This window comes from Trachurus japonicus, chromosome 12, assembly GCF_045865225.1.
Source record: "Trachurus japonicus isolate A0001 chromosome 12, Traja_1.0".
Classification (NCBI taxonomy): domain Eukaryota; kingdom Metazoa; phylum Chordata; class Actinopteri; order Carangiformes; family Carangidae; genus Trachurus; species Trachurus japonicus.
The window spans coordinates 8,720,703-8,738,556 of NC_140918.1; the positions used below are offsets into that span (position 1 = coordinate 8,720,703).

The 17,854-nt window shown below is 42.0% G+C and overlaps 1 protein-coding gene across 2 annotated transcripts in view; it reads right to left on the minus strand.

The window, feature by feature from the left end:
• Positions 1 to 14,218, minus strand: part of rapgef1b (Rap guanine nucleotide exchange factor (GEF) 1b) — a 50,760-nt gene extending 36,542 nt beyond the window's left edge. For both annotated transcript variants that reach the window (XM_085793003.1, XM_085793002.1), the window contains exon 1: positions 13,932 to 14,218. In XM_085793003.1, the coding sequence (XP_085649129.1) occupies positions 13,932 to 13,959 (28 nt within the window). In that variant the 5' untranslated portion in view covers positions 13,960 to 14,218. The remainder of the gene's footprint in view (positions 1 to 13,931) is intronic.
• Between the last annotated feature and the right edge of the window lie 3,636 nt (positions 14,219 to 17,854).

Here is a 17,854-nt window from a genome sequence, read left to right on the forward strand (position 1 = left end):
CAGATGAGCTGTGGTGGCTGACGTGCAGATATTAAGGGTAGTGGGTCAGCGTAAAACTTAGTATTTGACTCTAAATTTAAGTTGTCTAAATTATACTGATACTTCACCTCTTCTAACTAAAAAAAGCTGTTTTGTTGCTATTCAGTGAGTTGATGAGCGTAATGTTTCTCGTTTAACCACTGGCTAAATTAATACAGCACGCACCTGATTCTCATTCATTAAATGAAGTCTATTACTGCTAACAAGTTGGTTAAAAAAAGGCTTGAATGGTATCATTTTACTAAAGACTACTATACAAAGGTTGATGGGTGATTTTAAGCAACGTAAAATCCCACTGAGCCGTTGTTATGATACACCTAAATTGAGAATATTACAGCAGTGCAGTGGTCTGAAAGAATAAATCAACCTCAAACTAAGCTGTGTCAATAAATAATATTATATGTACAGTATGGGGGGGTTCAGCATACTTTAAAATAGATAGCGTGTGCTACAGATATATAAACATCATAACATAATACCACCAAACACTACTGAAGCTGAGCTTGTCTTCTCAGTCTCACAAAGAGAAGGTTTGTCGTTTTTGCAGGTGATATGGAGTAATCATCTCTTTCATGAATGAAAGCCACCAAATCTAATAGATCGATGGCTGTGTAGGTCGGCACTTTATTGCCATACTAGCATATCAGGACACAATCAAACCTGGGTTTGGCAGCACTCCAACCCTTGTAGTGGCATAAAAATGGAGATGAACAATGATATAGTTGTAAAAATGGTCATAATAAATAGGTGTTATGAATGTACTTAGGAGTAAATAGACTTCTAAAGACTTGAAACATTGTTCATTATATCAGCATGCCCTCCCATTTCTCCCAAGGGGATCAATAAACAGTTATCTCTTATCTTGTTTTCAGCCCACTATTGTATGACTATGACGCAGAGCTCTATATTATGTCAAATATCTGCCAGCGGCCTGGAAGGTGGTGTTTTGGAAGAGGGTGGGACCATTAAGCCTGTGTATTGTGCGGTGGCATAAACATTTACGAGTCTGTAGCCTCAATGCCTCCTGTGTTTGACTACGAAGCCAACAAGACTCCTTCTTCCAGGGCTGAGCTCTCTGTGTCCCGAGCTAACACCACCTTCTCTCCAATCTGTATTTTCTCTTTGCCCTGCCGGGGCCTTCCCACCACTGCTGTGGCTCACACTGAGCAGTGTCACTACGTGGTAGGTAGCCCACATACTTCCTCTTTTCTTGCTCAGTGTGTGATGTTGGTGAAAACCACATTGTTTGTCCACATTGTCGCATTACTGTGGGGTTCAGAAAGCAAAACAGTGTGGGGACTTCTGCTAGTTCAGGTGTCAGACTGATTCCCGCCCCCGAGCTACTTTTATTATCATTGCTTATTCATTCAATCTTATGCTCCACTGCTTTTGATGGCTACCCTTTCATACCCTCCCTTTCTACATTAATGTGTCTATGTAATTTTAACTAAATTAACAGCAATTTATTAGTGATCCTGCGTGTGGCGGCTCTACTGTTGATACGATGAGCACAAACAGTACGACTAATACCACACTGCTCTGACTGTGGGCTGTGACTGACCTTTAAGTTATGAATATTCAAATAATCCTCATTCCCTGCCAGTAGTTGTAATCGTCATTGGATAAACCCAATATGGGTCGAGGTCTCACACTGACTGGACACTGGGCGAGCTAATGGAACCAGTAAATGGGAGCACTTGGCACAGTAGTTCAGTTAGGTTGTATTGAAAGCTATAGAGGGAGCCCTGAGGTCTAGGTCACTCAATTGTCCTATGCACAACAGACACACACATGCACACAATGCACAAGCGTGCACATAAAGTATCCACGTCCACAGTCAGAAACAAACGAGCACACACAAAAGAGTCCCTCTAAACTATTCAACCACAAGCTAAAGGTTTCAGAGTCGGATGCCCATGGTTTTCAACAGTGGCGACGACAGGCACAACGAGTCAAGAAGCTTTCGATGCCCTGTTTGTTAATTTTTTTTTTAAAAACAACGCTGCACATTGTTGTTTGGCCCGGTGACAAAGAAGTCAGAGAGGTCACAATAGTTATAGAACATAAAATATATACTGTCTTTGTCATTTAGATCATAACAAACCGTACAAGAACTAGAGCAGATCCGTTTTCTTTAAACCATTTTATTTTACCGTTATTGATGCAAATTGACAAAATAACTGTGATTATGAATCAGTAAGCAATTCATTTTTTGTCAAATGTGCCGACTACGTATTTGCTAATTCCATCTTCTCAAAATGCGCAATGATGATGATGTTTTTCTTTTCTTTGTGTTGTGTGACACTTTACTGCATCTCCTTAGCCTCTGGGTTGACATTGAACACAGAATGTACTGTAGTTAATCAATCGTCAATCAATGATGAAACTAATGATTAGTAGTAGATGTAATTGCGATATTGATTTCTCGGCTATAGTGGTAATCTAAAGCGGTGACGTGAGGAACGAACGAGGCCGGTGACACACATTTACAATGTTTTACTGGAGGGCAGCAGAACAAGCACACGTGACTGAGGTAGGGCTGAAAAGTGGGAAATCTCACAACACACACACTCACACACACTTACACACCATCCTGGGTACCCCTCCTGTTCCTTCCCCCCTGACGCCGAGGCCACTGGCACGATTTCCTGTCCCTTGTCTCCATCATTGCGAGCCGCTCCCTCTTTTCTGGACAAGCTTCAGAGTCCACAGCCACAGACTAGTACATCTGTTTCTATACAACCTCCCTTGTCTAACAACCTTTCCTCACCTAAACAAAACAGTGCCCAGCCTCTCAAAAAGCTCGGCGCAACCACTCAACACACAAACACCCTCAAAGCAGTCTGATCCTTCAAGTGACCTTCTGGCTACAGCGGTTTACTGCATTTTTTAGCATTCCATTTAAAGCTCGCTTTTCTGAACCGAACGTTTCAGCGCAGCGCCAGGCAAGACCGACAGCAGGGAGCAGGTTCACCTTGGGTGAAACCAATAGACTAAAGAACCACAAAGTGCTATAAATACCCGGCTTGTCAGTATCTCTAACATCAAGCGGCACCAGAACAGAGGCACTGCGACAGCTAAAAAAACCCTGTGATCTGCTCTAGATGAATTCAAGAGTTTCTCAGTGAACGGCAGCTGTTTGGCAAGAAAGCACGAGGCAAACAGGCACTATAAAGCACTTCAGATAGGAGACTGATCCTACACACAGACAAACAGCCACGAGAGAACCAATCACTTCACTGCCTGAGTACAAGACAGAGACAGATACAGAGAAGCATAAGCAGCAACCGCGCGCTTGTGAGTAAATGGCCTGGAGCAGCGGGGAGTGGTACCACTCTCCCCGTGTTAGAGTGCTGTACAAAGCTGATCTTGTCTGTATACAGCTGGCTACTTGTCATCCTCTTGACACTTTGTGGCGAAAACACAGCACTGGACAAGACTGACAGACAGATGCCACATAATACATCACATATTGCAGTTTTCAAAATGCGCTGTGGCAAAAAAAACAAAAACTCTCTGCATCTGAATTGTTTCACGGCGTCTTAAAAATAGAGCTTGGATGACAGATGTGTCTGTCGCAAAGAACACAACTCGCCCTTGTACAGTCACTTATAATTAGGCAGTGGTTGTTTAAACTATGTCGGCAGTGAATAATCAACCAAGCACTGAAATAACTTCACAGTTCCTTTTTTTAATGACCAGACACGCAAACAAACAAAACAACAAACATGTATTGAACATGAATGGATCGGTATTATCAAATGCTTTCCATTTCCCCTTGCAGAATTTTAAATGTATTATTTCTGAGCTGAGCGTATCACGCATATGAAATTGCTTTGAGATTGTAATTTTCTTTTTTTTTGGTTTGGTTTGCTATTTCTCCACATGAAACAGCGTGTCAGGGCAGGATATAAAGTTGGGAGGAGCGAAGACGAAGATGAGGATCACTTGGGATCAGTTCCGTCTTCCTCTTTGTTTTTACAACTGTTTTCATCAGTGGCGGCAGATTTACTCTTGATATCATAATGATTATCTAGAAAAGCTGTGAATATTACATTATGCAGCAGCGTTGAACGAATGAAAGAAAAAAAGTTGCGTCAACATAACTAGCTATCATCTTCCAGGATTTTATTGATCGACTGATGTCCATGGCTTCTGCAGCAGACCTACGAACAACCCTGCAGTTACAGTCTACACTAAAAACTTCTAACGCGTGTATACATTTACATTTATATTCAACCAGAAATAGTATTTGGAGACCCTTTAAAACACATCTGGTGCTATAAAACAATCCATTCTGTGCATTTGATGTGCCTCACTGCTGTTTTAATGAAGAAAGAAAAGCCAGATTGTGTGTGATAGAAATGAAAGCAATGACACATTCTTCAATTCCACAGGGAGATGAGGTCTATAAAGAGAAACATTTTGCATGATGAAGCAATTGCAAATGTCCTATTCACATCTTTTTCTCCAGCTCCAGGTGTAAGTGGTCAACAAATGCTGTTGTTGTTGTTGTTGTTGGAGAACTTTTCAACCAACTGTGGAATATAAAACATCTGCTTGCATTTACAGAATGAACAATGAAAGATTTGTGGATTTTTACACAATGTTTATAAATCTTCACTGTAAAACCTTGGAAACCTTTTTGTGATTTTAACAGCAAACTTCTTCAAAATTCACTGGAAGTGGAATAGAAAACATATGAAAAATAAATAATAGGTATTGAGGGTACTTTTCTTTTCCAGTTTGACCTCCTCTGCTGCAAGTTCATTAATTGTGAAAGGCAGCAGCAGCTCCATCTACTCTGGCAAAGTATTTTGGAACCTCATAAACCCACAACGTTGCATATTTTATTACTATTTTAAAAACATATTCTCTCGCTCCGGTCGTGTGAGGAGGAGGAGGAACATCCAGGAGGAGGAAGTGGGTCAGTGAGGGCTGACGCACTCAAACAGAAAGTCCACATTCTGCCCACGGGGCCGTATAGGCTGGACCACAGTCACCGACACAACATACACCAACATGAACGCATGTCACATAGTGTTTGTGTATATAATATCAAACTAAAAGATGCAGATTCATCCTTGTGCCCAAACAGGAGCACACACGCACACACAAACCCACAGATACACACTCGCATCTGCCTTGACAACAACGATGACTTGTGTTGCAAGCAATGTCAACTTCTCTCTTCATTCCTGATTTAGACTGGAATCGGAAACTGGCAGCAACTGTGGGACATCCCCTTCATTGTATGCCAGCTCCCTGACCCAGCCGGGGGTCTGAATGATTTGACACACTCAACACAAGCGCGCTCACACGGGCACAACTTGACATAAAAGGCCTTTTTCTTTTTTGCCCTGGTTCCCCACACTTTACCTCAGACATTGAGACTATTGCTTTCAGTAACCAAGGCCACTCACTCATCATTTCTGCTTCCTCCCCGGCTGCTCTTTTTTGCTCTGGCTGCTTAGAAAACTGTACATTTCTTTTTCTTCACTCTCAGTGATGGTTATTATTGTATCTGTGAGTGCATTAAATAACAAGGCAGGCACTATACCGGGTTTCCATCAGATTGACACAAATATAAGCATGTTGAAACTGGACTGCAATCAAATACACTGCAAAACAGGAATTGAAAGGGAAAACGCCATTGGAAACCGTGCTAAAAGGTTTCAGATGTGAATCTCAGTCACGTTACTTACTTCCTATCAACAACTGATTTACAGTTATCCTACCAGGTGTAGGTAAAGACGGACGAAGGCTTTGGATGTCCAGGAGCTACCGAGTCCGTCCCTTTGTTTGATTTAAAGAGGAACTATGCAGGATTTGTAGCTTAATTATGCTACATTTTTAGCTTAATTAAACAGCTTTAGAGTAATTGTGAATGGTTTAATAAATGCCTGAACTTGTAACGAGGGAAAATGGAGGCTCTCTGCCTTCCACGTGCATGTCACTCTTGGCTGAAAAACAACTTTGTGGTGTGCGTACTATCATCCCTGCTCAACGCGACACAAACGTGCCCCGTAACCCATAATCTCTTGTTTATGACAGATTAAACAACACAGATATACACGTCGTAACATCGTATAACATTATCGATTACTGCTCAATTGATTTATTTCTTGCCGTCTTTGTTGTAAACAAATGCACATGGCCAGGAGGAGGGTTAGAAAATCAGCGGGAAAGCGACCGGACTTGCATAGTTCCTCTTTAACTTTATACTGCATCAGACTTGATTTATACGATCGACACCTGAGGTTTGGTAAAGTTATATTCAATCTTCTGTGTGTAAAGACAAAGATTCACTAGAGAAGCTGTAATTAGTTCACACAGCTGCATCCCAAGATTCATGTTTTGATTAACAAGTTGCGATTCGTCATGCATGTACATTTTTACCACGAGCCTGCACTTAAAAACAATGTGAGCACAAAGATAGAAAGTCTTCCCAATCTGTCTGGATCAAACCTGCCACATGATCTACGACTGTTCTCGACTGGGAGGTTGTGTCCCACCGAGAGGAGAACAGAGAGTCGTCTTCAGCGTTTAGCAAAATAACCGATGACAAAACGCACCAGGAATTGCATCGATTGCGCAGACAGGGGACATCCTCATCAGACGGGCCGTGTGGAAACCACCTTTGACAGAAACTTGACTGCAAGCATTAAAAATATCCACGAGACTACCGCATTTATATCTATTTATGTCACATAGTCGTTTATGGTCTTCGTGATTGAAAGGTTGAATGAAATATCTTTATTCACATGACATTTTAACAGCCAAGCCATCTCTTCTGTGCATTGGAAGCACATACAAAAACAGACAGTGTTGTCAAAGTAAAAGCCTCCCTGTCATACGATGAAAGTGTGGGCGATGCCTACGTAACCTCACATTTACATTTTAAACTTAAAAAGGTCCCAGAATTAGAGTCTTAGCTTTTAACTCTTATTAAGGATATTTAAATGCCACGTTAAATGGAAATGTGTGATATTGCCGGTAATTCTTTGCATGCAGCATATGATTTAGTTACTTAGTTTGCTGCATGAATTAGAGGAAGGTGTGGTTTTGTTATTTGGAGAATGTAGAGGAGACAAACAGGGCAACATCGGACCTATTTCAAGTAATATGAAGAAGCCATGTTTTCTTTTACAGTAAGTCACCACATGTTTATTTTAATCTGGACCTGTGTATCTTGATGGGATAGTGATGGAGGCCACCAAATGTGGGTTTATCCCCCAAACTCCCCCGACTGGCTACCCCCTCTATATCCTTGTGTAAAGTCCTGATGGACAAGTCATCTGTCCCACCTGTCCATCTGTTTGAAAAACACATGACTCACACTAACCGTACCTAATGAGGGACATCACAGCTACTGAGACCGGGGAGGACAGGCTACAAGACAGAAACCCACCCACACAGACGCTGAGTCTTACTTGCCTGCTGGAGGAAAATGCACTGATTTATTAGGCTGAGCACAACACCCACTGTGTGTTTTCAAAACAAAGTATTATATGGCATTTGGCTCTGTATAATTACACAATGATGGACTCAACCATTTTGACTTTAGAGTCTCGGTGTGATACTAGCTCACCAGGGTGGATGTGTTCAAACAACTTAACAAGAGAAGCACAGGCTCACTCCAAACATTAATAAAGGAAATAGTGTGTTAACCCCAACATGTGGGTCAACAAACAAGCTCAGCTACCATGGTGAAGCAAGGAAGGGCGCGTGGACTTAAGATGCCGAGATTACGGCCGCGCAGTGTAACCAATACCAGTTTTTTTTTGGTATTGTGTAACTCAGGATTAGGAACAGGGTAGCAGGCACAAGGGCATGCCCTCACCTGATGACGTAAGATTAGACTAGCTACGGCATCCGTCTATGAACTTGAGAGATGATAAGGCAGACGTCGTGCAGCCTGTGATGGAAGCCTGCGGCCCCGCGGCGCGGAGCAGCCTCCCCGGGCTGGGTCCACCCAAGATTTCGGCAGAGCAAATGAGCACCTTCCATAAAGCCACACGACACAAAAAGCACAGCGAGGAATGTCCCCTACATTTCATTCTGCCAGTGAGCCTATTTCACATTAAAGCTCCAAAACTGGAAACAGATTGCAACAGCAGCATTAAACAAAGTACACCCCTCCTGCAAAAAACAATGCAAGTATGCATGTATTTGTGAAGAAACTGTTGAATAAATGCATCGTGTGCACACGGTGAGACTTCTGTAACCAGCTTCTCCTGCAACTGAGCAAGTCAAACAGAGCCCTGTGCTTTACCATCATTTTTAGCAGCAAGTACAGTTTCACAATCCCAGCCTGTTGTTCTTCTGACTTGTTTAAAAGCAGTGCTCTTTAAATGGTGGAGGAAAACACAGGATCTCAAACAGCTATATCCACTCTCCTCGTTGTTAGTGTTACCATATTAAATACCCAAACCAACAACCCTGTTCCTCCAGAGCCCAGACCCTGTTTAGTTAATAGCAATGGACTGATGTCAGCATCAATAACAAAGTAGGAAGCAGTGACTGAACCAATAGCTAGCATTACTGTTACTTTCTACCACACACACATACACACATCAGGAGGAGCACTGTATGTTTTACCTGTGTCCTCGTCTAGATCCCCTTGTAGAGAGGAGTCTGTGTCCTCTGAGGAGGCCTGGCTCCTCCAGCTTATGTTGCCCATCCAAGAGACCTGAATTCAATCCACACAGCTACCAGTCCGGAGGGCTGAACGTGACTGTCACTTTTTTTTTTGTAATAATGAACACTTGTTGGTCAAGCAGACATTTTCACAGCTATCACTCAATTGCACTGCTGAGAGTTAGTCACAGACGGATCAGTCCACATGGTCATCCTTGCTTGACTCAGCCACGTTACACAGCAACTTCAGAGGAAAGATCCACAAATAGCACGGACAAAAAGCAAGAGGAACTGAAAGCTAAAAAAGTTTTTTTTTTGTTTTAAATATATTTCCTCTCATGAATGTCTTTTAAATACAGCAAGAATCACATAATTGTGGCCATAACATCTAAGTTGAAGCGGTTTGGGTTGTCATCAGTGGTTCTGGAGAGAGTCCAACCCACAGTTATCTGGAGTGAGGATGCACTGAACAGTCGCTGCTAGTAACTGAGCAGGCCACCTGCGGGAATAAATGACCTGCTCTCTGGTGTGTGAGCCAACACACAGCGGTAAAATCAAGCGAAGCATCGTCTTTGACGAAGACGAAGCTCTCTGAGGGGGAAAAAGGTCTCAGGAGCACGGATGGAAGCAGCAGAGATGAATACGATCTGTAAATGGAAGTCGGATTGAATTACACGTGAGATCTCCAAAAACAATCTCTGTTGAAGATGTTAAAGGTGGAACGGCCTTGAAAATCTTCATGTTACCGAGACCCGATAGCTGCCGCAGACAGCCATCCGTTCCCCGTCGATCGCCTCGGTCCGGCAAATTACGCAACGTGCAATCCATCCATTTCTCTCCCTGATTCTCCCTCTGCCTGAAGACTAGTTTCCCATCGGCTTGCTACCTTTTCTCCACCCTCTTCGCCTCCCTAAGCTCTATTCCATGCCTCTTTTTGCTTTCCCATACACAGCACACACACAAAAAAAAACTAATTACAACACAAGTAAACCTATATGGGAGCAGCAAGCCTCTCATTCTGTGGGAGAGGGAGGGTGAAATGCTTGCTGCCATCAAACCTCAAAATTGCAGCATGTCAAACCGAGACCATGGCTTTGCCCTATGCAACAGTAGGATCACTCATCAGTAATGTGCACAGACCTAATCGTCCGGGGAACCCTTTTGTAATCATGACTGCTTTAGCTCTTGCTCAGAGTTTTGGTGACTAAGGCATGTGGGGCTTTGCTATTTCTGTACATCAGACAAGAAAGATATTTCAGTCTAAAGTGATGCAGTAACCACTTAGCAAACACAAAGCCGTGAAATTGACTTACACTAGTTAACTGTAGGAATGCTTGATACACAGATATGTGCTCTGTCGCTGTGCAGGGAGGGGGGGAAGGGAATCTAAATTAAGGAACCGATGGATCAGTTCTGCTGTAGCTGGCTACTACTATTGACCGTCTACTAAAAGAAGAGTCTACAGGCTAATTATATAACACTGTGTGCTACTCCCACAGCTTTGTTAACCAACACTAACATGCCAAAACTGTTGTGTCGCAATCCAGGTCTCTGGGCAAACGAGGACATTCGAATTTTGCAACTGCGATAATACAAAAATAAAACCTTAATTGTGGCTTATTTCTTTTAGTCCTGGAATTGTGTCTTTAGATGTGTTTTTTTTACTGTAAAGTTGACCAGATGGATACAAAAAACTCACACTAGGGTGGCATGTGAAGGCACGATATCCATGTATAAGCACTAGAATGTAAATACGAGCCAACTCAAGTCACAGTGCAGTACTTTGTCAACACAGTGTGCAACAAGACACCAGAAACCTGATATTTAAAACATCTACTTATTCCCAGAATAACACGTATTCTGCCCACAAGGAACAGCTATAATTGTTCTGAGTAGGAGTCAGTCAAGATATTCAATTTTGTGTAAATGAAGCAGAATACCTCTGACTGACTCTACAGGAAGGTCTTCCTGTTAAGTGGGTGATGCTAAAGGTGTTTGCTTGCTTCACTTAAACTTTGTGTCAACTTTTCCAAATTAAAATCCGACCGTGTCACCAATGATAACGCCTGTTTCAAGGGTGTGGTGTTTAATGTGTCACTGGCAACTGGAACTGCAACACTTGAAATCAGTCCAGACTGTCTAATTAGGTCATTTTTTATTTCATATAGCCTAAAGTCAGCGCAGTCAAACTGGTTCTACACATGTTAGAAAAATGCATCCTACCCAGTTTTGACCTCCAGTCATAAGAGCTGCTAATTTGCTGACACGGAGCTACATGGATAGTTATTTAACACACAATTTAATACGTGTAAAGACATGTCTAGTCAACTTGTGTTCAGGTTGAGTATACTATCCTACTCATTTCTCTGTCTAATTATTCAGACAGTCCTCCAAAACAGTGCACTAAGTGTGAACTTCAGTGACAAATAAAAACACACACTCCCATATTTCCAGTCTTCTCCACCCTCTTCCATTTTCTCTGAGGAAAGCATTTAGATGTGAGTTTTGTTGCCTGCTGCTGCTGCTGTTAGCTTTTTGGGGCAACACCAGCACAGACACTGAATCTGTTTATGGATTACAGTTTGAGCTGCTTGACTGATGAGGTCATGTGGGTGCGTTTATACACAGAATGGGGTTCAGCCGGTGTTAAAAGAGACACACAAACCCCACCCACATGAATCCCCCCTGGGAAGTGACATCCTAAATGAAGGGATACACATTGGGGGGTGCAGAGGCAACTTGAAACAGGTAACGCTGCGTCAGTGTTTACCCCCTAAGAGAGGACAAGTCGGTGACAGCAGGACACTGTATCCATGGTGATTAGGGAGTATGATGATGATGCAGCTACTGAGCCTGCAAGACACATTATCCTCAACTCTCCTGTTGAGGCTTGGTGTTTATCTGTACACTGTTAGATCTACTTTATTTCTGTGTTATTGTATGGTATTTATTTGAATGGGACATCTTGGCAGCACCAAATCCCATGACTACATCCATGTGCAGGAATTCCTACTTACAGACGTGAACTTAATTTTGCTTTCTCCAAATCTTTTCCCCTTTTAATTTTGCTCCTTGAGGCACCAGTGAATTAATCTCCTTCTGTCAAGGTCTAAAAACTGGTCCCCTTACAGTGGAGTCTCCACAGCCTAAACCCACTTAGACAACAAGCTCCTCTTAAAACCATCTATTTCCACCAATCCTTACACTCAAGCTTTCTCTCTCTGAGGAAAAGGCTTAACGGGCTGACACTGAAGTTATGCCTGCTACACGGTTTTTCAGTGCTGCCACGAGTCCCCAGCGTCGACCCCTCTTTCCATTTCACTGACAGCCAGCATAGCGTGTCCTCTGGGGACATATCTGGGATCAATGGGTACATGTGGACGAGAGCAGAGACAACAGGCACAACAAGTGACCCAGTAAACACAACTACTGTAGGATCCATGGGGGGAAGCTGGGCCAACATGAGGGAGTTGATGCAGGAGTAAAAACTGATGGATTGGGTCTATATACTGTATTTAACTTATCACTGAACCAGATTCTACAAAAGAAAAAAAAAAAACTACACAGTCTCTGAGTTTTCATTTAGCTGTGACCATATGTAGTCATCTGTCTGCAAGACACGAAAGGAATCGGAAACTTTTACGCCTATGAAGAATGACTGAGCTAGTGGTGGATGACACTCCCTCCCCGCCTGTTACTGGGAGCCGTGTGCCCGTGTGTGTGTTTGTGTGAGTCTGTGTGAGTGTGTGTTAGTGAGGGTGTGTAGTCCATTTACTGCAGGCATCACCGGACAGGACTGTATGTGGGAGACAGCTGGTGGAATGGGATGCAAGTGTAGCTGGCGGGTATAAAGTTTCCTTCCAAAGGCATACATACATACCGGAGACCACCCTGTTCCCCCCCACTCATCCACCCACCCTCCTCCCCATACTCCTCACTCTCAGTGTGCTTCTCGCTGCAGTGCTTTATTCCTCTTTTTTTTCACTATTATTAAAGCTGCGTGCATGCAAAAATGAACGACGCCGGTAGAAGACGTAACGCAAAAAAAAAAAAAAATGCCACGTGCACAACGTTGAAATCAACACAACACAAAAAAATACACACCACAAGTCCTGGGCGTGAACGCAACGCAATGCATTACAACTCCTCCACAGTGCTGCTCCTCAGCTCCACTCACTCACTGCTGGATAACAACGCAGCTAGCGCTACTAGCTCAGAAAAGCTAACATTGAGCTACTGCTGCTGCTGTGCTGTTAGCAACCGTTGCTAACCGATTTCTACTAACGGTCAAATATTTAAAAACAGAAAAAACAAGCACGAGCTCTGTGTGTTTATCTGTTTCTCTAGCTGAAAAAATGTCATTTCGGAGTAAAAAGCTGGTGTGTTTGTGTTTTTTTCTGTTTTTTCTTTTCTTTGGAGGGGGTGGGGGGGCTTTGATTTAACGTTAGCGGTGCTCTCTCAAACAAACAATCACTACAAACCAGTGGTGTAGTCTGTGATACTCAGGTATACTCAGTTATACCCATTGAAAATGCATTAACGTTTCAGTTCACCCACTACAACAAAACTATCTACCGTAGTAATATGGGTATGAACAATGTATCCACCTAAAAAAAAAAAGCAGTATATACCCACCACTACACCAAATCAGACTAGCACCACTGCCACAAACCATGGTATATTTACGCTGGGAGGGAGTGAACGGTGAAATGCCGGTGAGGTGAGGTGAAGTGCCATGTAAGCTAGCTTTATAATGATAGCACATTTTGTTTAAATGGTATTTTCTAGCCCACGACATCTATCTATCTATCCATCTATCTGGTCAAATCACTGGTGGTGGAGTAGTAGTAACAACAACAACAACGTTATTGGTTTTACTAGTCACTTTTAAGCAGAAATCTCCTTTTTTTAAGTCAGCATGAGGTTAAAAAAGACACATAAAAAAGCCATTTGCTACCAGCTAGTACCAGCTGCTAGCTGATAACGGCGGCGACGCTTTTTTATTTTAATTTTAACTGGGCAACAACAGCCGAGAAAGAAAAAAAAGAACAATAATCCATAAGGCCCCAATTAAAAAACCACCATTTACATTGAACACGTTCGTTTTCTGGAGCTCCGTAAAGCAAAAAAAGGGGATCAGTCCACTCCACACACCCCGAATTTGGACCCCGTGTGAGGGGGAGACACCGTAACCGTTATCCGGTCCCCTGAGCTGGGGCAGTGTGGTAGTCGTCTAGCCGGGCAGGACTTACCTTGCTTGCTCTCTATTTTTCCCGACATTTTCGTAGCCAGCCAGCAGCTGTGATCCCACTCGAAAACGTTAGCTACAACAAGACGAGCCTCGCCGTGTAGTCTCTCCTCCCGGGCCGATTATTCCCTCATTTTTTCCAACATACTGTTGTTGTTGTGTCCATGAGACGATCTCGATGTTGATGATGATGATGATGATTCCGCTGTGATATATTTATAGGCAGGCGCACACATTGGTACGGTCAAAAACTGTCTCAGTCCGTCTCCGGGTAATTTTCACTGGATACACACACACACACACAGTCACCCGCCACACACACACATACACACGTTAGTGTCTTGAACCTAGACTGGGAGCAATGGAGGGAGCGTTCATTCAGTATAACAGCGCCCCCTTGTGTCAGGAATTAGTCACATCATCTGTCAACAAGGGGATGGGCGTGTTTCAATTTCAATTCACAGAGTTGAAACTAACCCGAGTGTTTGTCTGTCTGCCTGTCTGTGTTGCATTGAAGGGGCCGTGGATTCACACACAAGTGTTTTGTGAAAATAATTTAGTATATTTTTATTATGTATATTGTAGGTGTAGTTAATTCTGTTAAACACCAAAAGACAACTGTAAACCTTAGCACTGATTTATTACAGGATATTACCTTCATTGTGCTGCTCTATCTATCTCTATCTATTGTTATACATCGTAATGTGAATTATTATTATTATATTTTTATGTATTGTTATTCTATTTGATCTTATTTTATTCTGTTCTTCTATTTTTATTTTATTTTATTTATTTATTTAGGGAGGACAGTGCACATTAATAAACATGTAAAAGTAAAAGTGCCAGTGTAGGCTAATTTTCGACTGTAGTCCTCCTGGTGAGGTGTTAAAAGTCATTAAAATGAACAACAAGGACACAAGGAACATAATTCATAAAAACAGGAAACACAAAAATCAGTGCATGAATAGAACCTATCCAAACAGAAACCGGCAGACAATGACACTAAAATAAGAGACAATTAACATGACACTACTAAAAACAAAAACAACAGATAGTAATACAAAACAACAACAACAAAAAACAGGATGTATAGTGCAATTAAATAAATTTGGGTGAGATGAACTGTTAAGGATGGATAAATGAGATGGAGGTGCAGTAATAATATTTTAATTATCTATCTATATCTCACATGGTGTTGATTTTTCTCTTACTATTCAGGAGTTTCTAACAAAGAAAAATTCCCCCCTGGGGATCAATAAAGTAATTCCGTCAGTGTCTCTGACCAAAGGCACTGGCTCAAGATCTGGAGTTGGTCCCCGGGCGCCGCGCCGTGGCTGTCCACTGCTCCTGGGATGGGTTAATGCAGAGAAAGAATCTCACTGTACAAGCTGTATATGTGACGAATAAAGTACCTTTACCTTTATTTTTGAATCTGAATCTGAATCTGAATTGTGTGTTTAACTGTTTATTCTGTCTGTGTAGTTCATGTGTGCACAAGTGTTTAATTGTAATTTTTATTTATTATGTCATTTATTTACATGTTAGTCACTGTATAAAGGTAAGACTGAAGTCAAGCCAAAATGTATATGTAATAAGCTTTAAAAGCATTTTGTGTCTTAGACATGTATATATATGTAGTAGTTTTGGTAATATTTGTGTGTAAGTGGACTAAGGCTACACAATTAATTGCAAAGTATTAAAAATCAGAATATGGCCAAGTGTAATATCCAAATTGCAGGATGTTATGTTGCTACAAGGACACCCTGGCCAACAAATATCACATAATCACTTATATAACTTTTTCCAGTGAAAATGTAAAGCACAAATGGACATTCAAACTGAAATCGCAGTCACATAGTGCAAACTCACTGTATCTTGGCTGTCGTATGTGTACGCATTGATGCATATAGATTTTTAAACAAACAAGCAAAATCAGAGATGTTATATAATCTTGTTCATGTCACACAAGCATTTCTGACATTATCACATGTAGGTATTACTCTTAATATAGCCTGGTTTTAAAAGAGCAGTCAAAGATATTTGCCCTGAGTTATGAGGCTGTCATTTTTTTAAATGTTTATTTTCATTCTGGAAAAAACACACAGATGTCTTTCTGTCAATTTCCTTTTATATCCTCAATGTCTTGTTATTCTTCATATATACAGTAGAGGAGGATATCAGACAGACTGCGGTTGAGTTTCTTGGCTGTCAGCATCCTGTATCCATGGTTATTTCTCTATACACCAACTAAAAAGTTTTTCTTTCTACCTCCACACGCACCAAGTTGAACTATCCATCCTCCGAAAGTACCTTGGCACACACCGTGCAGCGTCTTCCTGGCAGTGTAATCGCCCTACTACATCTTCTTTCTAACAATATTGTTTTAGTCAACGCAGTTGTTCTTGAGCCAGACCCGAGCCCTTCACAGCTCTCCTGTGCCCTCTACAGATTAGCATCAAGGCTGGACCACTATTGTACATCCACATTCCAGGATGAAGGTATTTCCTCATCCACATGCTTATTGCGTGTACACTGATAAGACGGCATGAGACTTTTCTCAGTCACTTGCCTATAACAGAGGTCAGCTCATCTTTTATTTTTTTTTGCATGTTAACTTCCAGTATATGCAGGATGTCCTCTTGGAAAGTGAAAGCAACCAGATCTTGGATCACATCCCATCTCTTGCTTGAATGCGTAAACAAAACAGGAAAACTCATTAAAATCAGCTCTGTGTTCTCATAGGCAAGAAGAACGTTAATCTATCACATATTTTTCTTTAAATCTATTAACACTTTCTAACCCTAACCCTGTGTTTGAGAAATATCTTATTTGGAAATGTATTGTTAATTTTGTAGTTTAGTTTGACTTGGATTGTCATTGCAAAGCATGTCAAGCCATGTCCAACTCCACAGAGCCCCCTGTTGGATACTCTCACTGGATGCATTAAAAGCCAGCTGCATTACTTTCCCTCCCATCGACCATCCCTCCACTACTTCTTGTTTCTTCTGACAGGAATATTAAAGGAATGAGACAGAAGAGAAGAGGGAAGGATGGCTTCTTATTTAACCCTGATTTCAGTAAACTGCTGACTACAGCTTTTGCCTACTTAGTGCTGCACATTACCCCAGCCATTAAGGAGCAACCATCTAGATTATGTCTCTGGCATATCAAGACAAAGCAAGCATGCCCTGTCATCTTTTTATGAATAATTGATCTGACTGACAGAATGATCTACATTCCCTGAGTGATCTGGGTCAGCTTGTTCGCTTGCATTGCACTAGTGAAAGCAGAGGCATGTATTAAAATACTGAGATAAGGAGTTCATTATACTGTATGTTGTTGGAGGCTCCTTTCATGCCCTGTGCATGTGCATGCTTACCTCATCATCAACTCTATTTAATCAGTTATCAAACGGAGGCCTTCAGAGTCAAGGGTTCATATTTACACTGGCTGTCATTATGCCTGCTCCCTTGTGCTCTTGCTTGCACAGCAGAAACCACACCCATATAACAAGTGCAAAGTGCTCGCTCTGTGTATGTGTGCGTTAGAGTGTGTGGGTGGAAGGGTAAGGCGTGGAAGGAGTGGAAGGAGTGGAATACCTTCCCTCAGGCTATGATAAAGTCACAGAAGGAAGACAATGAAGTCTAAAGCAGTGGCGGACTTGTCAGAGCAGGACAGGCCTCACAGCCGAGGCTGTTGTTCCTGTCTTGGCTTTCCTTGACAGGCTACATTTAACTGTAATTTGAATCAGCCTTGTTGTCGAAACCAAAGGTCATTTTCATGGTCTGGCTTCAAAATATTGGCTTCACAAGGCAGTGGGAGCCTCTGTGTCATTAAAGTCAGAGCCTTGTTAGCTCCTCTAATCAACGATACACAGTTAATTAGGGCATGTTTTACACACTGCATGTGACAGGATTCAGTCTGACA